At 37.7% G+C, this 27745-nt stretch overlaps 1 protein-coding gene across 15 annotated transcripts in view; it reads right to left on the reverse strand.

The window, feature by feature from the left end:
• cadpsb (Ca2+-dependent activator protein for secretion b) overlaps positions 1-27745 on the reverse strand; it is a 97972-nt gene that overhangs the window by 6198 nt on the left and 64029 nt on the right. Inside the window, exons 9-29 of one of the 15 annotated variants that reach the window (XM_037534878.1) lie at positions 26957-27023; positions 26686-26794; positions 24011-24223; positions 20800-20811; positions 17473-17609; positions 16525-16712; positions 14334-14435; positions 14131-14194; positions 13831-13954; positions 12433-12501; positions 11029-11061; positions 9396-9502; positions 8866-8895; positions 8407-8415; positions 6142-6298; positions 5862-6003; positions 4547-4708; positions 1216-1371; positions 785-932; positions 233-307; positions 31-114 (exon numbers count right to left, since the gene is read on the reverse strand). In XM_037534878.1, coding sequence (XP_037390775.1) covers positions 31-114; positions 233-307; positions 785-932; positions 1216-1371; positions 4547-4708; positions 5862-6003; positions 6142-6298; positions 8407-8415; positions 8866-8895; positions 9396-9502; positions 11029-11061; positions 12433-12501; positions 13831-13954; positions 14131-14194; positions 14334-14435; positions 16525-16712; positions 17473-17609; positions 20800-20811; positions 24011-24223; positions 26686-26794; positions 26957-27023 — 2188 coding nt within the window. The remainder of the gene's footprint in view (positions 1-30; positions 115-232; positions 308-784; positions 933-1215; positions 1372-4546; positions 4709-5861; positions 6004-6141; positions 6299-8406; positions 8416-8865; positions 8896-9395; positions 9503-11028; positions 11062-12432; positions 12502-13830; positions 13955-14130; positions 14195-14333; positions 14436-16524; positions 16713-17472; positions 17610-20799; positions 20812-24010; positions 24224-26685; positions 26795-26956; positions 27024-27745) is intronic. The other 14 variants (XM_017712630.2, XM_017712633.2, XM_017712637.2 and 11 more) reach the window with 14 other exon arrangements.

The raw sequence follows: 27745 nt of genomic DNA on the forward strand, positions 1-27745 counted from the left end.
ACAGAATCTGAAAAAGTAACTAAATCTCACCGTAAAGGAGAGGAAGGATGAGAACAGAGTTCCCTCATCATACCTGGAGATCTTGGCTAAAACACTTTCCAGAATTGCCACAAACTGTGCAAATGATATAAATATGACACATAATCTAAAACAGGTGAGTGACCATACACCAACACAACTCACAATACATATTTAACCAACATATCCAACAAAATATTCAACTAAAAATTACCTTAGCCACCAAAAGATTAATCATGTCCTTCACACTCTCTTCTATAAGGTCATCGATTTTAGAGTGATACTGTTTCTAAAATGAACAACAGATTTAAAGATATAAAATAAATCATTATATTCTACACATTTGAAAACAGATGGTATGGTAAATAATAAGAACTCAAGATTTCAACACACTTCTGTTTTCTACAATGCATTTCTAATATTCATTGTACATTAACCAATAAACAGAAAAGAACGTCAGAAAAGCAAGAGAAAAAGTGATGTCATGATGTTATGTTCATGTCACACTGATTTTAAACCATTCAAATAACTATGTCTGTGGTTGGTACTGAACACTCATAAGATGCTGGTACAAGGAAGTCAGTAGGGAGCTGATAATATATTGTGTGATGAGCAGCATGGCCTAAATATTATTAGTTGTTCCTCTTTGTTCCCCAGTAGAACATTTTTTAGCTTGTGATGCCAAGTTGAGATGCAAATGTATGCTTGCCAACTTTATATTCAGGATTTTTTTTAAAGAAACAAACCAGACAGATCTTTTCATTACCTCCTGGCCCATCTCCATGGCACACAGTTTAGCTGACTGGTCCTTGGCGTCCACCATCACATTAAACATGGTGCATAAGGACAGTGGGATGCGGAAGTCTGTTGAACGGCTACTCTTGGCCAGCTTGGATTCAAATGCTGCCCTGGTGCTAAAGCAAAAAATGAACCAAATATGTCAGAAGTGCATTTAGGCCACAGTGTGAAGCTCTCTGGGGGCTTTACCTTACATGAGGAGTCTGCATTCTGAGAGATCCTGTCCATGATGGTTAATGGAAACTCATTTGTGTTAGGTTTAACATGACTGATGGTTGGATTTTATCTGTAGATGTTATGCAGATTATGTTGAAACTTTTACAGATGCCAATTGTGCTATCACAGGTTTTGTTATACTATGGTTGACCCCTTTAACTCTCACACCAAACATACACATACCGTTTAACACAGGACTCAATCATGTCACTGGACATGAGCTTCATACGGTTGTCTAGGTGCTTGGCAAACTCCTCCTCAGGCCAGTGTAGATCCCTGATGAACGTCTGCAGGGCATCAAGCTTCCAAAACAGATCTTCTGAAGTCCCCGAGCCATTACTGCCAGGCACAGTAACACGTCAGAGGTCAGTGGCCACAACCTTTGCCAACAAGCTGCTCAGTAAAAGCAGCAATATAAAGGTAGATATTTCACCATGACTCTACTCATAACATTTTTTTAGATTATTTTAACCATGCACTGACATGTGGCCCAGAGGCCTGGTGAATCATACCAGTGTATTTAATTCACATGGAGAAGTTTCACATGATCAGTCAGTGTATGGTAAAATGGACAGGTGTGTTTCCAAAACACATCAATAACCTCGCACAGTTGCGTGGTTATTCACCCTTGAGAGGGCCTGGAATCATGCACATTTTATTGGTCACATTTCTCTAAGGAAAGGGGGAAAGGGGCTAGGGAATGTCATGGTGAGAGAAGGCATGTAGAGGGAGGGTCACTAAGATTTTTAGGAACCTGCTTTTATACACATAAAGCTGCATATCTACATAAACTGAGCAACAATTTTAACAGTGACCAGTTCATTACCTTAGAGCCCTACCATTCTCTCATTAGTGCTACAGAATTATTTGTTAGCAATACAAACAGTTTTGTAAACCCAAATAGTTTGATTTGCATGGGCCACCATTTTCAGTGAAAGATGGAAAAGGCTACATTATCTGAGCCCAGTGGATGAACAGAAACACAAAGATCAGGCTCTCTCTCACCACCCATGCCCGACGAGGCTGACGGAGTTCCAGAGGTCAACACACACCATGCAGTCAACTCTGAAGACGCTGCCATCCTGAGTGGAGATAGATGGGACGGGAGGAGGAGGAGTGTTGTAAGGGTCAGGAAGGGGGGTGGTAGGCTACCATAGAGTTGAAACAAAAGAGTAATTGCCAGGTATTGCCAATTTTGGTAGGGGTAAAACCAAGAAACAGAATATGAACAGTGTCAATAGTTGCTCTGATTTTGGTTCATGTTACAGGAGAGTTATGATATCAAGACTTTACTATTTTATGGTACATGCCACAGAATGTGGCATGCAGGTATGAAAATCTGAAGACCACTCTAATGTTTAAACTCAGTGGTGGCTGATTTCTACTGCCTTGGATGCCAGCTGCAGGCTGACATATAGACTGCTTCAGAGCATTTTCTTCTAATACAAAAAGACCAAGCAGGAGGTCTATTACCAGGCAGCGAGTTCCACCAACCCACATCCACTGACACCTTTCAAACAAACCTGAACCCACTGATGACCCTTTAACAACCCCCTCCACCTGAAAGTTTGGATGGATCCTCTAAAAATGGATTTCTTACCACAGATGTCAAAGGTCCGCTATTTGATGCTGCTTCTACAGGTTTATTGTGGTCAAGGACTACCTACACCCTAATGTCTCTGCATGATTAAAATGTACTCATTTTGGGATCAGTAATGTTATGAGCTGATGAGAGACTATCTGGAAAAGAACTAAAAACAGCCTTATGAAGGGCTGGGTGTCATAAACTCAAAAAGGTTCTGGAAGAACACACATGAGTGACTTAAACTGCAGTCCTAACCTTAGAAATTAGAGGCAGATACTGTGTTGAATGGGGAAATTTTCCTTAGTTGGAAGCAGGGAGACTTAGGGCTGACTGTTCGTAGGTTTGGGTTGCAATCCAGATCTCACCACCTCAGTCCCACCTCAATGGCATGCACATTGAGGAAAATGAAAAGCTTTTCAGTTCTCATTTCAAATAAACAAACAACATGGGCTTGACCCAAACCCCCTGCAATCTTCTTGGCATGAAAATGACTTGAAAGGCAGTAACTGCTAAACTTTTCTTTATGCACAGATTGTTTGTTTATTTTAATTGTAGGATACAAATCATTTAAATTACTTTTACCACTTTGTACATTACAATACAATATGAATATAGTATAATGTTGATTATGCTGGCTTGACAAACATTGCTGTCAGCTTTATGCAGTTAGTAGCTGGATGAAGTAGTCTATTTATATTGAAGTGGGGTGAAAGAAAAAGTGTACATCCATGAAACTGGGTTGTAATAAATGGGACAAGATTTTAAGCCTTTACTTGAAGTCAGGAAAAAACAATTTTGGCCTTGCTTCTGTGCTAAGAGTGGGTTGCACAGGAGGTGGAAACAAGCACAATTTTTGACCAAAGTGGGTTCAAAAATACTGTTTCACTAGAGAATTTTTAATGTCATACTTCCTGTTGTGCCTTCCCATGTCAGTGCAAGTACAGTGATTTCTGGCCATGAAAACAGCAACTGGTGAACAAACAGACTTACATCCAACCACATTAGCAATATACTGGTGTTAAGCCACTAAAGGATGCTTGTGCCTCCAATCTTCTCAATCTTCTATGCCAGCTTTAAAGTGTAATCAACCTAGCTTTATTTTACTTTAAATTATATTGAGACATCCTTTCTATTTTCATCAAAAATAATAGAAGCAGATGTATTTATAAATGGTGATAAAAGTAGTCCTGGGATACCTTTTATCATCACTTGTATTTTTGAATTATGTCATTTGCATACAGAAATTGTACCCTTCCATTCAAAAGTACACAATTTCATCTATAGCTATTTAGTTAGTCTGTCCAAAAATATAGTGCCTTTGGAAGAAATGTACAATTCCAAAATCAAGTGGGTTTTGGAAAGAGACAAAGTGTCTGGCCATCCAAAAGAGAAAATTGAACAAATCCAGTGAGCATCAATTGTACAAACTCATGCACTCCAAGACTAGAAGAAAATCTGTCATCTAATGAATAGGCAACCAAATATTAACTTGAATAAAATAAAATACTGCTAGTTATAATTTTTTCTGATGGATAAAAATAAATAAATGGTATGTTTAGGTTAGAAAGCAAAGTAAATAAACAAGACATAAACTGTGGTCAGTGAGTGTCCCAAGACTAATTGTGAGCACTATACGAATGCATGATAATAAGAAGAGTAAATTAAATAGTTTGATGCTCCCAGGCCCCACACAGACCCCTTTGTTTAAACTATTCCTATCAGTTCCTAACTATGAGCTATGATGTGGTTAGAAGGTTTTTTAAAGCAATTTAACCATGTTTCTCAAGCCAGTACAATGTCTGTTTTCAAAAATTACTTAACATTTTCTACTTTTTTATCCAAAGTTAACCAGCCTCAGGAGAACACTTTCATGCCAAGGGGGCACATTTTGAATTCATCAGATCTGATGTAAACTCATTGAATACACACTCAGAGTCATAAATAGCAGCCATCCAGGATGGAGTGGAAAAGCTAGGCATTTGTGGAAGGTTAACAGATAGTCCTGCTACTGGCACGGGAAGATTTGGTACTTTGGGAATTTGGAGGTTCACATTTGGTAGATTCACATTGGGCAGATTACTTGTTAAACTCCTGCAGAAACAGACAAAAAGAAACAAAAATCCATAACAGTGGCAATGTGGAATGCTGCAAAAAAGCAATGTAAGACATACAGTAAGAAAGTAACAAGAAGTAAGAAAAACTATATAAAGGAAAAGGCCATTTTCAGACATCCGAAAGTAGCAGACATAAAGAATCAGCTGTCAAATGTAGGGAAGATCTCTAAAACATTGAAACAGAGGACCTACAGTAAAAAGAAACATGACATAATATAGACAAAAGCACATACATACAGATAAAGAAAGAAACAGAAGTAACATATTTCAACAGCAGGCACAAACAGCAGATTTACAGGTTAAACAGCCAGCGGTGAGAATTTAAAACACACAAGTAGAAGACAGACAAATAAAGAAAGCTGTTTTCTATGGTACTGTTGGGGCATGGTTAAAAGGGTGTAAACTCCTTTTGTGTAGGCTTATGCGGCAGCTCTAGACAGTGATTCAACAAATTAGGGTTCAGAGGAGCATCTCTTTAGTTTACAAAAAATCGATGAGATAGGGTTAAAAAGAAATTTTGCCAACCCCTCATCTAAACAGCATTATATCCAGCTAGGAAATGGTAAAATCAATATGCAAAGCAAAATCAGAGAGGCAGGAAAGAAAGAAGAACTGATTAGCACATAAAAGGCATCCTATTTCATTCAAGCACGCATTATGAGGGTTAGTTTACAAAACAAAAAGATGAAAACATGAAAGGCACTGACTGGAGTCTAGCCTGATAGAGCAAGGTTCCTTTGGACTAAATTGAGCAGTGGTGAATCGCTGCTTATGATGAACAGAGATCAATGAAAAAGGTCTGCTTGGACTTACTTAGACCCCCAATTACAGTTTTATTGTTGTATTAAAAACAACATGTTTTAAATATATCCTAAAACTTTTTGATTTGTTGTAAAGTTAAACGTGGTCAAAAATGGACATCAGTGAAAACATAACTGAAGTTGCTTAATGTATATACTGCATATACTGCATGTGTTTCATGATGCCTCCAAACACTGGATGAAATGTATCATCCAGTATTTGCCAACACTGCTTCTCTGGGGCATTAGTGGCTCTAAATGACTGTCACAAAAGACCCTGCCTCACATTCACACCCAGCGATGTAGAGCAGGCAGATAGTGGTGTCTTACTTCACAGGCTCCCATGACTCGCGCTCAAAGCCCCTGTGAATGGACTGAGAAATGGAGGACTCCATTAGATCAACATATCGCACCACCAGGGGGGCATAAAGGTCCTGCAGGTGCTTGTGGAACTTTCCATTGCACAGATGGTCTAGGGGGAGAGAAATAGACAACCTAAGATTTATTCAACCAAAGATTTATGCACGCTGTTTACATAATCAGTAAGTATGACGGCAAAAACTGTGTCACCACTACATCAGTTAATTGCATCTAGTACAGGGATGCTTACAGTCAGTTCGTAGGAAGTCATTAAGGAGCTGGAAGAGAGGAAAACTGTCCCAGCTTTCAGGAGACTGGATCTCTAGAGCTGCGTCCATGTCCACGCCGTAGAGGGACAAGAAATGCTCAGCATGCTCCACCATCAGATCTGACCACCAAGCAAAGGCCTTGTTTACCAGTGAAAAGGGGAAAAAGGACAGAGGGAGAGACAGAGTCAGAGTAGATGACGTGATCTAACCAAAGGAAAGGGAGTAAACTGGTTTCTGCCATGTGATAAGTTGCACAAAATTAAAGAGTTCATTAGTAATAGTTGCAACACAAAGATTTGTGGTCAGATTCAGGAACTAGTGAGTCACTTAAATGCGGCGTCACCTAAAAATCACCTGGATTAAATGAACCCCTTGCTTCACTTAGAGTCTAGACCTGTTGTGCCTACACTGTACAATGTTAAATTAATATTGGTTTTATTGCTGTAATAAATATTGTAGATAGTGAAGATGAATCTTAAAAAATATGGCACTCCTTTAACCAGTTTACACCAGTACAGATGATCAGTTTAATCTAAGGAACCTTAAAATACAGTTATTTTTTAGTGGATTTGCAACACAGAATAAAACATGCATGTTTCAGATTCTTCTATAAATTGTTTCTATGCTGCATAAAATAATAGGGAGACACTGGCCTAATGACTTAACAGAATGAATGACAGATGATTAGCTAGATACATTAATCTCTGAGGTAAAAATGTCAATCACAAATATATTGAGATTACACAAACATGTGGATGGCCCTTAAATAAGTGGAATTATTATTTTGGATCTATTATAAGAGCAACTATAATAATATGTACTATCATTTTTAATAGACTATATCTGCATGTATCACAATTACCAACATTTCTACATGTCTTGTGTTGCAAACGTGCTAGTGTATGAAAAAATCGCTGTTTTTTTTCTCAAAAGAACCTTTTCTCATTTACAGTAAATCTACAATCAGTTGAGTCAAGATGCCAGAAGAGGTGCAGTTCTCATGCAGGTGAAGTAGAAATCGCTGCATGCTTTCGGTCTCCAGATGGAAGATGTAGTTGTTCAACCATTCACATCACTGCATCCCTGCCATTAGGATGGGGATGTGTCTCATCATCATGCAACCTTGCAAAACCTGGCATGCCTAAGACTGCAAGCATGCAACAAGCTTCTTGAAAAAGGTATGAGAGCAGAAATAGTTTTTCCTTGTTGGAACGAATAAATTATTTTCTTTTTATCTGAGGTGGTGAGAAAAGGCTCTCGTATACTCTCTCAGATGAACCAACTTGCGTGCAGTCTTGGCATCAATTACTTTTCTTCTTGCTAACAGAAAAAAAAAACTGACCAGTAGCAAAGTCATTCAGGGAACTGATCAGCCTTTGAGAAGGTTAATCCTTCCCTTTGGTAGCATGCTGTTTTGTTGTTATATCCTGCAAACCCACTCCATGAACCATATATACTTTTTTCCCCAAAAGATAAACTCCGCTGGAACCAGGTTTATAAACTAGATCGAAACTTAACATTTCACTTACCTGGCCTACCCACAATTAATCTTTGAGTACATTACATTGACCAACATCTTAAATTATGAACAGAAATCAAAGCATTTGCTTGGGCAGCAGGGAAACGCATATGGCCGAGCTCTACCAGACACACAAATAGAAAGGGTAGTGATGTCAAATCCAATCAACTCCAAGATCCTTCCCCAAATCCTTTCTTACAATGTGGAAAAATGTTGCCCTATGTTTAGCTAGATGACAAATATGACATTATATTTGAGCTCATTTATTTGAAGTAGTTTAGAAAGGTTCAAGGGAAGGAGCTAGGATGTGATTTTGGATTAAAGTGTATAGAGAGAAAGTAGAATTCAACTTTGGAAGGGAGTGGCAGAGAAACAGCAGCAGAAGGGGGCAACTGACAGGGCAAACTGGGACAAGGCTAGGATAACAAAACTAGGGGACGGGGTGGTATATATGTATATATATATACATTCCCTCTGGAAAAAGAAAAACTTTCAACCAGACCAACCCTAGAAATTTGGAATGCAAATCTTACAAACATTTTCTCCAGGAGAGACTGGACAGAGACAGTGCTAGCAAACTGGGACGCACCAAAGTCAGACACAATGTTAAAATTCCCCATACTGGGAGGGACAGGGAATTACAGGAATAGAGGCCCCACATAGCTCATGCACAAACCATTTTAGGGAACAAAGGGGCTAATTCATTGCATTCAGTTTGCTCACGTACCTCTTTTCCCTGCCCAAGCCCAAAGGATGGATTGAGTGGTGAGAAAGACATGGAGATATTCAGTGACGTATGTGCAAATGGCTTAGGAAAGAAGATACTTAGACGAACTCAGGGAATTAGAAAGATCAAAGGGATATTTTGGATTCTTCTGTGGAGGACCTCTGTTTACACCTTGTTATTCTGACACATATTGCTCAAATTCTTAATATAAGCTTCTTAAGCATCCATGCTCTGCTCAAGCATGATTCACAGCAATAAAAATGCATTTTAGGGGTTTCAGACCTTCACTGATGCATTATACAAATGAAGTCATCTCATCAGTTCCACGCTCAACTATAACTGCCCCATCCACCCACCCCAAAAATGACAGTAAAGCCCCTAGCGTGACTTGACATGCTTAAGGGGAAAGATACACTATGTGATGAGGACTTGAGAAGGAAGGAAACATGGATACTGTACCGACTGGTCTCCTGTACTTGTGACCGCAGCCTGTTAAGCATATTCAAAAAAATAGAGTAAATCTGTAGAGCTCAGGAAGACCACGGGTTATCTAAATATAAACTGCATGTACTGTAGTCATGCCAACCATGGATATTTCTGACCAGTTGGTGGATGTAAACAACTAATGAATCATGCAGACTGGCTAATTGTTATGATTATTTAAAACTCCTGTCAACCCCATTTGCTCATTTTTTTCATTTTACATGTATGCATTGTGCTTTTCCAGGGCATTTGCCTTGTATTTTGTAAAGATAAACATCTGTTATATGTTTTAAGGCTGTCTGTAAAGGGAAGATCCAGAAACAGGAGGGTGAAAGAGACTGGATTATAAGAAACCATGTCCATCAAGTTCAATAACAAACTGTGCTGTTACAAAGTGTGCAATTGCTATTAAGAGGAAATCTACTATTCATAGCATAAGGTCTGAGACATTGCCTGCATAGAGAGGAGTAGGGGCAATAAAAGAAATTAATGTAAGCCTTGCTCACCTCGGCATGATGGTCCTGATTCTGCTGGAGAACCTCTATGACTAACTCTGCCAGGCGGATGACGTGCTCCAGTTTTTTGGCAGGTGTAGCTAGGTTTGCTACATTCTCTGGAGCAGAAAAGTGTGGAAGAATAGAGGTTAATAGCAGTGCAATGATACTCTTTGGGACGAGACCTAAGCAGCTCAAATCAAACTGCCCCATTTTGCATGCAGAAACAGTAATGCAGTTGATGACATTAATTTAACATCTAAGAAAAGTAAAGAAGCATTCTTGAGGGGGTTAATGGGCATCTATTCTTATAGTGACCTTACTGATTTAACAAATTAGCTAACCTGAAACTGCATTTGTTCAAATGAGGCACTGTGGCGCATGCGCTGTGAGGTGTTTTAAAAGTTGCAATGGAAATATTAGCCTATTGGCAAAGACTTTCCATTGAGAATTCTTTTCAGGGAATGGCCAGTTCATCAGAATAGCACTTACAGAACATACAGGATCATTATTCTTTATTTTCTAATCTTCTTGACAACAAAAGTTACCAAAAAGTAGCAATCCTGAACTGTTTGCAATGCAACTATTGTTAAATCTGTGGAAATACCACAAACAGCAGAGGACAAATAGCAGATCAGACTGTGAGACATTTGATTCAATGAAATGAATGCAGGACACAGAAAGCTTTTGGTTATAACATATAATAAAACATTCTCTGAACAAGACAATTTTAATAAAACAGAATAACAAAAATACATGACAAGCAGCAAAATTATGTCTCCATTGAAACATGAGCACCAATTTATGCAAACACTGTTTGACTGAAAATTATTTAATTTGCCGGGCCCTTTTAAGACAGCTTATTCTGTTGTTTTTTTTTTTTTGTTAAAACTGGTTAACTGACTTGAAAGACTACATGCTCTTATTATATTTGTATAGCTTGTTTTAAATGCAAAACTATAACACTGCATAGTTATTTGCTGATTTCCTCCTAAAGTCATGATGTCATCAACACAACATGATGAAGTAATGATAGTGGCTTTAATGATAATCCAAGATTATCATCATCCAGTTTTCATACTTCATCCATTTTCAGGGTATTAAACTGTTGTTAACGCTATTGTTTTCCTTGTTGAGACATTTAGGCTTGTACTCATAAAATTTGTATGAAGTTCTTGGTCTTAATCCACATTAGTGAAACACATTAATTGCTTCATTGTGGAACATTTGTAAAACCTATATTTGTACAGTTTAACACATTGAAAATGCTGTCTCTGAGATGTTTGTGATAGATAGTGTTGCATAAAGAATTTATAACATTTTGCTGGTAACTTAAAGTAATGATTTGCCCCATGGTTATAGCCAAACACAACTGCTGTGCAGGTTTTTAGAAGAATACTATCTTCACAAACAGTCTTCAGCATTCAGTATGGCTCAGAGAAAGGACAGACCATGCCAAAATCGCACAGGAGAAAGTCTTGTGTCAAGGGGTAAGGGTTTTTTTCGAGACTGATGATGTTAGGGCTCAGTTAGCTGTAGATGAGTGTGAAAGAGTACAGAGTATGTTTGTGTTTGAGTGTTATATATAAGGTGTGCTGGGTTATATGTTGCAGGGGACAGAGGTTGATGTCAAATATGGCTTCACCTGGATCCCTCTGATCCTTTAGAGATTTCTCAACTTGAGAGAGAGAAAGGAAGAAAGAGAGAAAGAAAGAAAGAGAAAATGAAAAGAGAGAAACACAGAGTAATTATTAAGACTGATTTCCTGTAGCGATGTGTTTAAGTCCCGAAGTCAGTGACGGGCATCACTCCTTGACTTTTCAGTCTTGACTGCACTTGTCTGGGATTTTTGGGCATTAGTAAGAAGACAAATCTCTTTAAAAATAAGTAAAACATCCAGCAACAAACAAAGACACAGACATTTACCTGGCAGAAACAGTGAAGAAGCAACATGACACACTCAACAGAGAGACCACAGACCAGTGGTTTGTCCTAACAAAACATTGATGACAGCTAGTGTAGTTGAACAGAACAAATTCATGACATAGGCTCAAACACATATGACTCATTTCTCCACTGCTCTAGTCCAGTTCTCCTGGCAGCTGAGTCACCTGCTGAAGTGCTCTGGAATCCTCAGTGAAAGCAGCTAGCACACTACAGCACAGACACATAAGCAGACAACTGAGAGAGATAAGCAAAAAAGCAAAAATGCATTCAAGTCATGAGCATGAGCTTCAAATAAAAAAGGACAAGAAGAAGCTGAACAGATGCTTAGTTGTGTTGTCACAAACAGATGTGCCATAACTGGCACATACTCCTGTCCACTCCATGGAATTACAATGACTAGAAGGGACATAACCCAATGGATGGCCAAATAATGACACTGAATGACATAACAAGGGTTCATTCCACCATATGATCCTGTGATATGGAAGTGAAATATATGACATATATGATATATGACTTGGGAAAATGCAAACTTGTTAAGAAGCCAAATTAAAGCAATGCTCAATTCATAAAATACACACTTACTGACTAGTAATTAAAGGAATGATTTAGCAAAAAATTAAATTAACAAAATTTCTCCTTTCCCTACATGTACTTGGTCAACCAGGACATATTTTTTGTCCAAAATTTGCCTCTTTAGTTTAGTGCTGGAGCTACAAGGCTAGCACTGCTAACAAAAACACTAGAAATCAATAGTCACCCAAATCCTTTCTGTGAATACATCTCCAAAACTTCTCTTTACCCACCTGCATCTAGATCTTCATTATACCACACATAGACTTCTTTATGTGTTTTAGGACACAGTGTATCTTACTGTAGGTGCACTGATTTTCCTGCTACAGTATTTGGAACTGCTCATTAAAGAGTGTCAGGAAAAGCTAATCTCGGAGTGTCCATTTCTTCAGTTTTAATACTATGTTAATTTTGTCTTCTCTCAAAAAAATTAAAAATAAGAGTTAAAAAAGGAATGACGATTTCATGAAAGATGGGGTGAACAGGAGCGAAGAGGTCAAGGGATGATAAGGATGAGGAAATTACTCACGGATGGTTAAATCCATCACTTGTGTAGCCAAGGAGTAGACAGGGTGATCATACATTTCCCTCTTTTTTCCTGAAGAAAAAGAGGATTTTGGCATGCAAGAGTTTGGGGTCAGAGGTCAGGGGGTCAAGGGTTAAAGATGGTGAAGGGCATATCTGGTGGTCACTCGTGCAAATTTTCATTGTCAAGGCAATGGCACTGAAATCATCTGAAAAGGGAAGAAGCAGATAATGCCCCAGAAAGAACAAAATAAGTACTGTATTGTTGGGTTCACCATTTGTGACCCTTGGGGATCACAAATTACAGGGAACAAAATATTAGTGCCAATGACTTGATGACTAGTTGGGAGAGGGAGAGTGGGGTGAGCTGGTGTCAAAAGACAGGGAAGTACTCAAATGAACAGGGTTCCCTGTCTTTTTGAAGGTAAAAAAAGCCCAATTCCAATAAGACCATCACGATATTCCTGGATTATTTTTACCTCTGATTCACCTGGAGAGTCTTTTCTCTCCTGGGTCCTTCCATTGAGGTACTTGCCGTTGCTCATTTTCTCTGGGTTTTTGTTCCATTCCCTGGTTAGGATCAACAGATATCACCTCTTCCCAATTCACTAGCCTTTGACTTGGCATGAACACCTGAATGGAAGGATATTTCACGAAGCCAAACACAGGCCTTGCCAGATTTACCTTGATCCATACATGCAAGAATAATCGTAAGGATAGATCTTAGCTTTAGAATTGGGCAGAACTGTATACAAAGAAACAGAAAGGTGCAGGGTAATGGAGGATATTTTACATCCTTAAGCCAAGTCCTTATGTTCCATTTTCCATATCACTTCAAGTGAATGGAAGGGACCAGAAGCTCTTCACTCTATTGATTTGAATGCATTTTCACTCACAAGTCTACAGCAAGAGAATGCATACAACAACTAAGCCTTGATTCAATAACATTTCATTTGATCAAGTTAACCTAAACAGTCTCTGAAAATACAGAAGATACAGGTAAGCAAGTATTCTTTAAAATGGAACTGATGATTACTGTGGCAATTTATGGGACACACAAACTTTCTCTTTTTAATATTGTTTTGAGTTGGTCTAATTTTTCAGGTTAAAGTAGAGAAATGCACTTTTTATAGGCTTCCAACAGGCAGAGAACAATCTGTTAAATCTGTTAACAAACAAATTCACACAAATCGTTGATAGAAAGCCAGAAAATGCAACTTCAAAAGAACACATTCCGAGCTCTAAACAGCTGTTAACATCTTTAAGATCTACAGCAATTTGACAATGTAGTGACAGAAGGCTGGATGCAAAGGCAAATAGCTGTTCTATCTGTAGCTCAGATCCAACTGGTGGGTCAGAAAGTTAAAGGCATAGTGTGAAATGGCAGAGCAATGGTAGTCACCTTCGACTCTAGCGTAGTCAGTAATGCGCTGGTAGTTGATCTGAGCTGCCTGCTCCAGGCATTTACGGATCACACCCTTTACGTCCTCCTGCGGGACTGGGGTCACAATGTCCTTCATAAGAACCTGAAGATCAACAGAACACCAAACTATAAATGTCTGTGTATTTAATGCTGCTGTGTGTGAAGCACATTGTTCCACAAGAGACGTTTTCTCTACCTCCAGTTCTGAGATACAAAGCCACACACAGACATCCACTATCTCTAGAGCAACGTATCTATAGGAAACAATGGTGTCATTACCCTCTCCAGCAGAGACAGAGTGGCTTTCAGTGCTCCCTCAGGGCGACCAAAAGGAAAACAATACCTATGTTAGGAACAAAACCACAATGAACAGTGCTGCAGGTGGCATATTTTTGGAATATAAAGCTAAAAAAAAACATCAGATGTGCTTAAAAAAAGGACAAACTAAAATCATAGTATGTAGCCTAGTAGCATCTACTCACCTAAAGTTCGTGATCTGATTCTCCAACAGAACACGTAATCGTTCTTTGATTTCCTCAAAGCGTTCTTTTTCTTCCACTGTTACCGTTCCAAGACCATCAGGTCTATTTTAGAAAGAAAAGGATGATTCCAACTGTTTAGACATCAGTCAACCTGTACTGTTCTGCAATACACAATATTCTTATCATGGACAAGTGCAAGGACATCTTTATTTCAGCACTATTCTCTGACCTCAAAGAGATTTTGGAGAAGGTGCCGTAACATTTTTAGAAAACCGAACAGATGAATTGCTGATTCATTTTATTCTTTTATTTTCTGAGGTCAGTCAATCTGAAGTACCCAATTATTAAGTTAATCTCACAGTAAATGTTCACAAGTTCACACTGTAGGATACTGAACCTAGTACATTTAAACTTTTTTTTTCTGTTGGAAGCAGCAGATGGGTTGCCTCACAGAGATACTTAGGACACGATATAACCAAGTTACAGCTGTCAAGGTGATGATTTTCAGTGTGTAGATCATGTAGTACTCATGCACACTTCAATCAGCCCCTCTGGGTCTTGGGCATTGTTAAGTCATTTGTCATTTAGCTACTGAAAATATGTGTACTTTGAACAAACTCCTAATCTGTCACTAATGTGCTAGCAGTGCCACGCACCCTGCATCACCTCAAGGCCCTAACAAAGAGGGTCATAATTATTAAGCATTCTGATTAGCCTGAGCCTGTCACTGGCTTCATGCAATCCATTTATTTGTAACACAACCATTACCAATTAAAAACAAAGTTAGCTGAAAGATGGCTTTTAGGGATTTAATAACATATTTTTGGATTGAATATGCACAAATACCACTACTACTTGAATATAGATTACAGCAAACCTATCCTCGAGGTGGCAGCAAAGGCACATCCTTGTGAAAGATTGACTATGGAGGTACAAGAATGACTGATTATTTAATCTTTTTGGTGATTTTTGCCATTTTAAATCTTAGCCTCTATGTTCCCCATAATGGGTCTAATTAAGGGAGACAAAATAATGGAAAAAAGGGACATTGACTAAATTTTAAGTAAAAGGCAATATACATGCAGATCTTACTTTAAACTAATTCAATGCATCTACATTTAAATTTGAGCTAAAACACACTGACAGATAATAACCAGCATTAAAACAAAATGCCTCATCATTGATCAACAGAGGCTGAAAGCTGAAATAATTTGACAAACAGTTAAATTGAACAGTCACCACAAACAGAAAATTTGCAGACCTTGTTTCAACTAAAACTGTGTCCTGTTAAAGTCACAGTGCCTTATTTGTGACAGGAATGCTATTTAGAAAACAGTTAAGAGTTAATCTTTCATCCATATCTGTTTTCTTTTGAAAAAGATAGAGGGAGCCTTCCACCCTCATTGCATTCTCCCACCAGCTCAACATAAAAATAAATCTGTTCTATTTTAAGAATGGACCAGTTTCCATGTTGTTCAAAACTGAAGCTGTTCACATGAGACCAGTTAGCGGTCTAACAACACACTCAGCAGACGATTCAATTTGATTCAATTCTTGATAATGATTTCAAAGCCTCACTATATTTTGAACAAAACAGGAATGAAGAAAAACAATGACTTTATCCATGTAACTGCACAGCTTACTCTCTTTTTCTCTTTTCCTGACTTATTAAATATCAATTTCCTCCCTGCATTTAAAGCCTCTTACCTTTGGCACACAAGGACTGGCTGAGCTTTACAGTTCCTCTTTTTTTTAGACTCCTTTTTCCCTCCTGGCTTAGAACCACACCCCTGTAACTCAGACCCCCTCTGACTATCAGGAACATATGATGAGGTGAGCAATATTAAAACAATGAGATTCAGGGAGCAAATTAATGAGGAAGAGAAGGGGAGCCTTTAGGGTTTAATGAGCACTGTTGAAATACAGGGGAAGAAATGGATTAAGGTGGAGAGAAGAAATAATAAAACAAAATTAATAATGTGAAATGCCACGAAAACAAACATACATGACATTTAAAAGGAAAAAAACAACCAACTCAACAGACAAACACTGAAGCAAAGGGTGATTTAAAAAGCCCGCTGGTTCTTCATTCTTCCACAAGTTTTTCTTTAAACATTCCTTTAGTCATGTCATTGGAGACATGTCATTGGTGTGCAGCCTATTGCTTTTGCTAAGGAAACGGTAAACATACCTGTTCCCATGGACATGTGAGGCACAGAAAGCGAAGCTGTAGTGCAGCAGCGTCGGGTCAATCATGCTCCCGGCATCCGCTCTCTCCAGCAGGTCGCCAAGGTAACACAAGTGTCTGTGACATCCCCTCACTCCATTTCGAGCGCAATACTCATCCAGAACAAAGACTTGCCCTGGGCTAAACCATCCCTGCAAGAAAATCAGTAAAACAATAAACAGGCTGGGAGTTGTGTACTAGTAGAGTAGTGCCTATAAACCTAAAAGATGTCATGGACCCTTCATGCCTGTGTGTCCAGGAGAAAGGGCCTGCAGGTTGTAGTCACTGAGACTTTCACACAGTGATACTGTAACTGGGCTAGTTAGTACACTCCTCCAAAGATGTTGGTGTGTCATGGCATGAAAACATTTTGCGAAACACCTCAGATTAAGTGTTGCAAGCTTCATCGTCTCAGATTGATGGTATGCAGAAACCAAAGCTGGTTAGAGTAGTCTAAACCCATGCTCAAGTAAAAATGTTCTTCCTTTATTGAATAATAAGTAGAAGTAGGAGTAGGAGTTAAAAATGTTCCCAATAGATCTATAGTGGAATGGCCTTGTACAGCAGCAACAACTGGCACATCAAATGTGGTTAATTTAGTTGTTCTTCTTCTTTTTTTTTGGAATTATTTTGGCCTAAAATAAAATGTTAAATGAGAGGTTAGGGTTAGGGTTAGGGTTAGGGTCTAACCCTAACCCTAACCCTAATCTCTAAAATAAGCTATTTTTATTGAAGAAGTATTTTATAATATTCAGGTATAAGCATAAACACATTCAAATTTTATTTAAGTACCTATAACTGAGTAAATCTAACTAATTTCTAATTACCGGAGTGCAAATAGCAAAAATATAAGAACTGCAGTATAAAAGGAGTACTTTGTCTTCTGACACAATACTACAATGTCTCACTTACCAGGCATGCAAAGTTGTCATTGAGCCTGTGGTCCAGTGTAAGCCTCTGCACCATCTCAAACAGCGAAGCGTGGTCAAAGCTACAAGGGTTAGCCGAGATAAACTCATCCATGCCGTGCTTCTGTGCCCTGTCAGCATCTAATCCAGTCAATCACGCAAGATGTAGGGAAAGGGGGAGGTGGCGTAAGGAAGAGGAAGTTAGTAAATTAGCCTATAAAGATACACCTTGCTTCAACAAAAGACCACCATCTTGTCAACTACTCTACAGCAACTCAAAGACTTTCAGCTTTCTCATTGTCAACTTGCAGCAAAAGTCAAGCAGAGTTCAATTAGACCTAGCAATATGGTACTGGGCGATGCTCAAGTTCAACTCATCAACCCACATTCATACTGGATGGACATGCATGGACTGATTTGGGTGCAGTTTCTCTAAACGTTTACTAAGTTTTTGTTTGATCACAACTTATTGATCTTAATGATGAATTGTAATGTTTTTAAATTCATATGAATACAATAGATTCTGCCATTCGCAATTGGTTAATGTCACTCACTTAGAGAGAAATGATGGATTGTGTGCTTGTAAAAATGGAGATGTCAGAAAATCAGGAGGATTTTAGCAAGTTTTAACCAGTTACTAGTTACATGTTTTGCTGTTGTAGGGTACTGGATAAAGATACACTACAAAAAATAATAAGTCTTTCTTTTTCAAAAGACTCGTTTAATTCCAATAGAGTTTTTTGTTGATGGTGTAATGGGACAAAAACTATTGATGTCTCATAAAAATTCTTTACTGTCACATTTTCAGGTACATTGCAGCTAGGACGATTGCGAGGTTGCTCTTTCCCATCTTAGCTGATTTTTGCATACATGGTTTGAACATCATGTTTTATAATGCGTTTGCTATAAGAAAGAAAAATCATCAGTCTTAATTTTCTATAAAAAAGAGATCTATCAATTATTTCCTTCTTGTGAGAAAAAAGAAAACACTTTTTTCTACTATAAAAAAATACTATTCAAACAGGTGTTAAATATCTCCTTGCCTGGCCACTAAAGAATGGCTTAGTTTCTGAACAGAATGATGCAATACAAACTAGTGCAGTGATGACTGTGTACTAATGAAAGACAATATACAGAGAAAAATGTGTGCAGTCTTTGAGCTTAATAGTAGCTCATCATGTCTTTTTTGACACATGAACAGGTAGAAATGGTTATGAATGTGTTGAGAAGTGGTGACTGAACAATTTAACGACTTTTTACATAGAGTAAAGACAGGACTCTAAAATGCAATACTTGTAGCCATTTTTAAATGTTTCTAATTAGTTTTTTTAGAGGTAACGAGGGCATTATAAATTTTAAATTACGGGTCTAGTGAAGACATATATTTGTGAAATGATCCATTAGGAGGGCCAAGAACACAGAAATGAGAGTTGAGGTGGCAAAAAAGGAATAAAAGTAAATATTCCTCCATGGGTAAAACCAGAGCAGGAGAGAGATGGAATGAAGAACATAATGAGAAAGAGAGAACTATGACAGAAGAGAGAATAGACAAAATAAATAACAAATTAAACATTAAAAATCATAGCGATTGGCAAAAAATATGGACAGCATTATGTGGAATGGTAAGTATAGAATAAAAATGTGACAGGTGAGAGGGTGGGTTACAAAAAGAACAGAGAAGAGTGTATGAGAAAGAGAGGGAGGACATGTGGACAACAGAACAGAAAAAAATGATAGGAAAAAAGGGACAAAATAAGCGTGCTTGAAAGAGGGGATTAATATTACAGCTGAAGAGGTATGACAGTATCTCCATGTAACTAATGTCCTGACAACTGACGTGTCCTCAGATTCAAATGTATAAGAGTCTGAATATGATAAAATTATTGACACGCTTCGGTTTCACTAGTAATGACTATCTTGGATTATGTTTATTTACAAGGTAATTTTCTTGGAACATGAGTGTATGTAAATGCTCCATGATTATCTACATTCACATGCGGGAATACAGCGAGTACTATGCTTGTCATGCAAGGAAACAAATTGTTGATACATTTTCCATTTAATGTTAACTATTTGCATTCCTTATTTTCTATTAGCATTTGCAAGTTGACAATACTTAAGAAATTATTAGTGTGTTCACAACTGCTGAGCACACTAGCAAGCAAGCCACTGAGGTGGCACGCTAACAGGCTAGCATTACAGTTCTGGTGCAAGTACATGGGTTTAGCATGAAGCCAACAGAGGCTAAAAGTGGGTCATTCATTCTCTGGGAAAATGGGGAATAACAAAACAAAAAAGGAAAACCCCTGCCCTTTTGCCACCACCTAAATGGACAACGTGACACTTGAGTGCTCTCCTACTCAAGCAATAAATGGGCAATCAGAACAGAAATTCAAAATGGAGTCTCTCATTGCTAAAGGTGCTATGCTGGGCCAAGCAGCTATTCAAAATAGGCCCAGAAAACTTGATAAATATTACAAAATCGGGAGTATTTCACGGTAAAGAAGGATGGCAATACCTAGTCTTTGGCATTGGCATTCAGAATACTCCACTTACATATTTGCCAACTCTTGTGAACCAAAGCCAAAAAGAAGGAAAGTGGCTAAATGCTAAATGTAATTGAACCCTCAAGAGTAAAGCACTTCAGATTCAGATGTTTTCACCAAAGATAGGTTCTAATCAGTGAATAGCTAAACTAATCAAAATTTAAAACTGCTCTAAATAGTGGAACAACATGAACAATTATTGGTCCAATTTTGATTTTAAAATAAAATGAACATTTTATCGGATTTTCACAGTTCTACCACTTGAAGATCTTTATAACTCCGAACTGCATTCTCTCTTCACTCTGGTGCAAGTGCTATATTCCAATTTGAAATTACCATTAGTTAGAAGCATAGCCTCTTGGTATACCTCGATTGCATTTTGTAAGCTTAAGCAGCTGAAAGAATATAAACACTGGATTCATCTTTTATCTTTACTCTGAGGGGTCTTCTCACGCCAGTGATATTACATACTGTAGAGAAGGCAATTATGCAAATAAATCAACCATAATAACTGAGCTTTATGGTACTGAGAGAGGAATTAAAAATTTCATGCATCCTAAACTGGCAAAATTAATGGAAATTTATATATTTAGACCTACAACCAATAAATTAAATCGACAAAAAAAAGAAAAACAGTCTACTTTGGTCTAAGGCATGAAAAGCGAGATTCGAGAAAGAAAAGGAAAGAGGAAGAGGGAACAGAGAGAGTAAAAAAGCACGTTGCATTTGTCAGATAATGGTTTTAGGATTATCTGACTGGTGCTAGCTAACAGGGAAGCACTTACCCTTAAGTCCAGCTAGAAGACAGCAGGGTAAGAAGGGACAAACCAGAATAACATAAAGACTAGCAACAAGGCTGAAGGAAAAAAGCAGACACGAAAACCCTGACCCCACTACAGCTGCACGACTAAAAAAGGGTACAAGCAAAGCATGAAGGAAGAAAAACACAACACAAAACAACGACCTGTACCAACATGATAGTGCAGTCTGAGCTGGTGTGGAACAATGTCAGAGAGAGACAGAGAGACAGACAAAAAGAGAGGAAGAGAGACAGACAAAGGGAGAGAAAGAGAGAATAAGGAGGAGAGAGAGAGAGAAAGAGAGCGAGAAAGAGAGAGAGAAAGAGAGAGAGAGAGACAGAGTGAGAGTATAAGAGACAGAGAGGGAAAGATGGGGAGAAAGTAAAGACTGGTGTCTTTTGTTTCTTGTATTCATTGTTCTGCTGCAGTTGTTTTTAACAGGATTCTTTGCTCTATAATCCACATGAGTGTGCTGAATCATGAACACTTACAGCATCTACATGGAGAAAGATAAGAGCAATTCAACTTTACATTTAACAGTGACTAACACTGTACTGGCAAACACACTTACCTTTAGACATCCATATCTGAATGCTAGTAAAAATGTGTATTTGATGCCAGTAACAGCAACTATAAGGATTCTATGAAGGCACTGCATCGGTTAAAGGTATTGGAAGATAAAGCCATTTATACTTGTCCAATACCTTCATATTTTTAAAAATAAAACTCTTGCGAGACAAATTTGAAAACATTTCAAAAGCTGTAAATCAAGAACCTATAAGACTTTACAGTTTTTATTTATGGGCCCAATGTAGTCACATTTTCATTTTAATGTTATCCTAAGTTTATTGCCTGTTTTATAAGGTTAGTCTATGGTATGTCCTTCAAAACAAAACAGAACATTCCAGAACCTTCATAGCATTCTAGAATCTGGCAAAATCAACTGCAGCAAAATTTGTACAGTGCTGTCTGCTGCAATTAAGATGTGTAAGGTACATGGTGTGTATTACTTATCTATGCCATTCAAAACCACTTGGTTGTGTAGAAGGTGAGAGTGTGAAACATTTACACTGTGTAATAATGTTTCGGGAGAGGGGTAGGGTCTGTGTTTTAGTGAGGAAGTTGAATGGCATCAGCTGAACTTTGTCAGGATTCAACTGACCACAAGAAACATTCACATACTAGACAAAAAACCAATGGAGAAATAACAAAGAATCTCTGTTGGTAGACTTGTTCTCCTGATCCTTTCAATCCCATTAACTGTATGAGTTTATGCATAGAAGAAGTTAAAAAATATTATTTTCACATGCTAGATTTCCTTAAATCGACCCTTTATGGGTGTTTATTGCCTTCAAAAACTGCACAGTCTAACAAGAAAAAGGCAAAGGTGTTTACATCTCAGTGGCTTTCAAAAGCAGGTTTTGACAAAAATCTTCTGGCGAGATGTTGAGATTGAAAGATGCACACCAAAAACATGGATTTGGTTCTGAATAGCAGGATCTATTTTGTTTACATCCTCTAAAGTAGATTTGAACGAGCGCTTTGAAAAATTTTTATTTTACCTGTTTGAGGAAAAGCATTTAAAAAGGCATTTGAGAATTCAAAAGTTAATCAAAGTCTTATTGATAACATATTTTATTACACTGTGACTGAATTGAATGTTGTTTAAAAGGATGCTTACTGATAAAATGTTTTTACAAGACTTCATGTTCAGTATTTAAAGATAGAGCAGCATTTAAGATTAGATTACTACAGATGAGTTATTTTGAGCTGTATACTGGTAATTAAGAGGCTGTGCTTATTTTAAAACTTTTAATGTGCAATGCAAAAACACAGCAATGAAAAAATTAAGTTCAGACTACAGTTTAGACAGAAATGTCATCACAGTCATAGCTGAGTGACTAAATATTCAGTGTTATATCATACTTGTAGACGGCAATGCATATATTCTGAAAGGGGCTTTATCTTTTTATGGTTGTGGTGGGCGGACTATAACCTCACACAGAAGTCAAAGGGTATAAATAAGACAGAGAAGGGCAGGGACGCGGGAAGTGGGGGTGCCAAGGGTGCTGCAGCACCTATTGATTTCATAGTAATCCAACAGTAGTCCTGCATTTTTTAAGTGAATGCCATATTTTCATAATAGAGAGCCAAAAACTTTTGGATGCTTTGGGGGTGTACCGCTTAAACACATGCAGGCTGAAGTTCATAGAGAGAAGGTCTATATAGTTCTAAGGCCCAAAGCAGCCTAATACTGTTTTCTATTTTAATAATGAAGTTTTTTATTAGGCATTATCTCCCGGTCGGTAGGCAGGTCAGTGTTAAATCTCACCATTGTGGGCATCACATAATCAGTTACCACACCACATATCTTCAGTGTGAATGATCGCCACTCAGTTCATTTGCATTAAAGTTGTCCAGGACAGAGCACAGCGATGATGTGCATCAGTTAAATATATTGTTGTCAATCGCTTCATTAGAGCAGTTTATTACATGTTCCGCACAATGTAAATTAGCTAAATAAATAAATAAACAAACAAACAAATAAATAAATTAAACAAATTTAAAAAAATAAAAAGAACGACAGCAAATCATTTTGCATGTCATCGGTGACATGACATATACCTTAGCACCCCCAACAGAAAACTCCTTCCCGCATTCCTTGGAGAAGAGGATACTGGAATGAATGTACGTTTCACCCTTTGCACTCTTACCTTCCCTTTGCTTCCAGTGCAGTCTGCTAAGCTGTCTCATGGGTTAAAGCATTAGTTTCTCAACAATGATCAGTTTCTCAAATCATTGAATGAAACTATACATTTTGAATGGATTCTGGTTTGAACACTGGCATTAGAGTTAAAATCTTGTGTAACAGATCTGAAATGGTCCCTGTGCAAAGACATTAAGGCACATAACGTTACTGTGTGTATGCATGCCTGTTATATTGCTGACACTGTTTCTTCAGGGGCTGCAAACTAGCCTGACATGTCTCAAGGTTAGCACAATCTATAAACCACTGATCCTAATTATATTCTGTAAGTTTAACACTAGGTCAGATTGAGCCCTTGTTCTGTCTTGAAAAAAAATTCCAACATGGTAAGAGCCCTGATTTATATATAAAATGTCAAAATGAACTGCACTATGGTTCTCTGGTTGTATGTGAGAGGTAGTGAATGCTTTGCCAGTGTCCTTAACTTACAGAACTGAGAGATGGGCGCATCCATCTGCGCTGAAGCTCCGCCCTTAGAGTTGAGTTTCTGGACTTGGGTGGGTGGGACTGGTTTATGTGATTGGCCAGTGGCCCGATACATGGCCTGCACCCATAGAATGCGATCCTGTTCATCATCGCTGGCGAAAATCACAGTGTCCCCTTCCTTTACGGCATTAAAAAATGCGCGGCCTCCATCCAAACCTACATTCATGACATGCGAGAGATTAGATTAATAAAAGAGATTTCACACCACTTAAAGTGTTTAAGTGCATAGTTTTAGTGGTCCTGCAATTATACAACAACCCTGACCAGGAAATTAACATTACAGCAAAAGATTAACAATAATCTCTTTTAACAATGTTGCCTCAGAGTAACAAACACATTTCCTCAATTTACAATGATATATATATAAACCTATTTTTTCGCAAAGTACAGATTGTGGATGACACGTGACCCTCAAAAAAGCTTTCTTTTTTTTTTAATTCATCCACCCAAAAATATTATTCAATCTGTTAAGATGGCAAAGTGAATATTTTTTAAAATTCAGTAACATATAATTGCAGATCAAAAGAACTATATTCATGATATCAATCAGAATATCCTTCACAACAGTAATCATATAGAGCTGGTAGTTAATATTAGATACCAATGTTAGAAATATTAATAATGATAGCAGTGATGGTCAGTGTTACACAAAAGAAGAGGAGACATGCACATAAAAAAATAAACAAAGGCCTGCAGTAAGAAAGAGTTTCCACACACTCACATCAGTTAACAAAAGTCATGAAGCTCTGATATTTAAAAAAAATCTTTCTCAGTATTTGATACAACTGTTCTTATTTGGTCTAATTTATCCCAATCATTGTATATTGCAGAAGAGTAATGTCCTGAAAATAAGCAAGCAAACCATGATGAGCAGAAACGGAAGGCTTCAACTCATATTTTCAAATTTGTCATTTTGGCTGCTGTATGGCTGGCCAAAAAAAATAAACCCTTTTTCGATGATTCTGTAGTCATCAAGAAGAAGGAATGTTTATGGGTCTTTGTGTACAGATTTTCCCAAAATATTAGAGAATCTCTTGAAGTCGGGATGCTGTGCAAAATGTAATTTGTAAATGCAATGATGTGGAAATCATTTAAACCCTATGTTTAATTGCAAATAGTACAAAGACAACATATCAAATGTTGAAACTAAGATTGTTTTTGTTTTTTGAAATATTTATTTTTATTCATTTGAATTTGGTGAATTTGGTTTCAAAAAAGTAAAGACAGGGTAACAGGTTAAGTAGTGTAATGCTAAAGAACACTTGCTAGAACATCTCACATACAATTAGGTTAAATGGCAGGTCAGTATTGATATAAAAAGAGCATCCCAGAGAGTACAGATGGGGAAGCGCTCGCCACTCTGTGAAAGACAAATAGCGAGACGATAATGTTTCTCAATGTAAAACAGCAAAGATTTTAATAAACAATGGTACATAATACCATTAAAAGATTCAGAGAATGCAGAGAAATCTGTATGTAAGGGACAAGGCCAAAAAACAATTTTGGCTGGCGATGATCTTTGGGCCCTCAGGTGCCACTGCATTAAAAATACACAAGAATCTGTAGTGGAAATCACTGTGAACACAGTTTGTTGTTGTGTCCACAAATGCAAGTTAAAACTCCACCATGCAAAGACAAAAACAAGTATAAACAGGACCCAGAAATGCTGCCACCTTCTCTGGTTCTGAGCTCATTTAAGATAGACTAAGGTGAAGTGGAGAAGTGTCCTGTTGTCAAATGAATCAAAATTTGATATTCTTTCAAGAAATCATGGGTGCTGTGTCCTCCAACCTGAAGAGGAGAGGGACCATCCAGCTTGTCTTCATGGATGACTCGCACATTTGTGGCATGGCTAATGCTGAACAATGCAGACAGGTTTTGGAGCAATATATGCTGCCACCCAGACGTCTCTTTTAGAGAAAGCCTTGCTTATTTCAGTAAGAATATGCTTAACCACACTCTGCATGTTTTACAAAAGCGTGGCTCTGTTGACACCCAGAACATATGCATATACAAGTGAACTACTGCTGACTTACAGAAATGGCAATAAAGGTCTTGCCTAACTTTAAATTTACACAGTACAATAGGTGTAGCATTTGCCTTTTGTGTGAACTTAAAATGAATCATTTGGTGCGCTGGATTCTTTGAGCAGTTATTGTTTGGTTTTCATTTAGAACTGTTTTTAAAGTGTTAATGCATTTTGCAATATTACTTGCTAGTAGCCCATTCCAGTTGATTTGGTCATGTAGCAGTTACCATGCAATAAGTTTAGCTAGTGTCATCCATATTATTTAGAAAATGGATGCCAATTTTGATTACTTTAAAATAATCAGATGTTTTTATGTTTTAGCATAACCTGCTATGGTTATCAAAATTTCAACTATAATTCGCGTTTTATCGTAGTAACAGGATCTCTTTGAAAATAACACAATATGGAATTGTTGTTTTATTGTGTTGTATTTAAAGATTAACAAATTATGTAGCTATTTAATGTGATTACAAATATTTGAAAAAATCTGAAAAAGAAAATTGAATCAAATGTTTTTTAAACATTGCTTTAGCAAAATGTGCTATGCAAGAGACATATATATTGAATTTAAATGTGTGTATGTATGTACCTGGTTGTGGGTCAGTGTAATCCACAGTATACCCATCCAGCTGCAGCAGCTCTTGAGGCTCAGACTTCTTCTCCCGATAGCTGCACATGGCAAAAGTGTACTGGCTCACCTGCAGCAAAAACAAAAACCAGGCACAAGAAAATATTTAATATTGACTCCATTTCCACTGTAATGTGTTATATGAACATATTTCCATTGATTATTCTTTACATCGCACATTTTCACATTGCTCTTATCACATGGCCTGAAACTCAAATCCGTGCTGACTTACCTGGACCAGTACAAAGAACCGCTTCTTCCAGCGCTTCCAAACATTCTTCCCGAAAGCCCACAAATACCTATGCAGTAAAACAGAAGATGTGTGAAGGCCAATGATACCATTTCAAAGCAGAGCACACACGATTTAAAAAAGCCCTCAGAACATTTTTAATTCTACTGTTTTTGCTACTTTAAACCTCTAACATTGCAGGAGCCCATAAACAGAGCCACACATCAGTTCTTCTCTTATAATTGCAAAACTTATAGATTACTTCTATAATAATTACAAAACAAAATGTAGTGGTCACTGAATAATAAAAAGTGAATAAGAGACCAGCACTAAGGGTAGAAGCAACACATAAAAAAATCAACATTAAATGATTAATAAAGTGTGAATCTGTTAAATAAGCCCACTAATCTTTTAACACCCTTAACATATTTTCCTAGTTTGGTCCTTCGAACCATCTTAAAGTGTCCAGGCTGAAGTCCAACTGCTCACACACTGTATGTTGCTATGACAGAACCCACAATTGTAGTCCTCTTATTTAAATACAGCTTGCAAATAGCAAATGCTTGGACAGTACTCTGACCTTCAGTAAATCAACAAGGAGCAAACTAACAAGTGCAAGGACAAAGTGGAAAATTACAGTTCCCCTTGAGGGAAGGAATGGGAACAAGAGCAAAGGGCTACAATCAAGGAGGAGTTCAAACCACTGACTGCATATATGATATATACGCTCATTGGCTCAAACATTCACTACTGCTCTCCCTGACACTGGTGATGAAAATTGGGAACTGTGTT

The sequence above is a fragment of the Pygocentrus nattereri genome, chromosome 26 (assembly GCF_015220715.1).
Source record: "Pygocentrus nattereri isolate fPygNat1 chromosome 26, fPygNat1.pri, whole genome shotgun sequence".
Classification (NCBI taxonomy): Eukaryota; Metazoa; Chordata; class Actinopteri; order Characiformes; family Serrasalmidae; genus Pygocentrus; species Pygocentrus nattereri.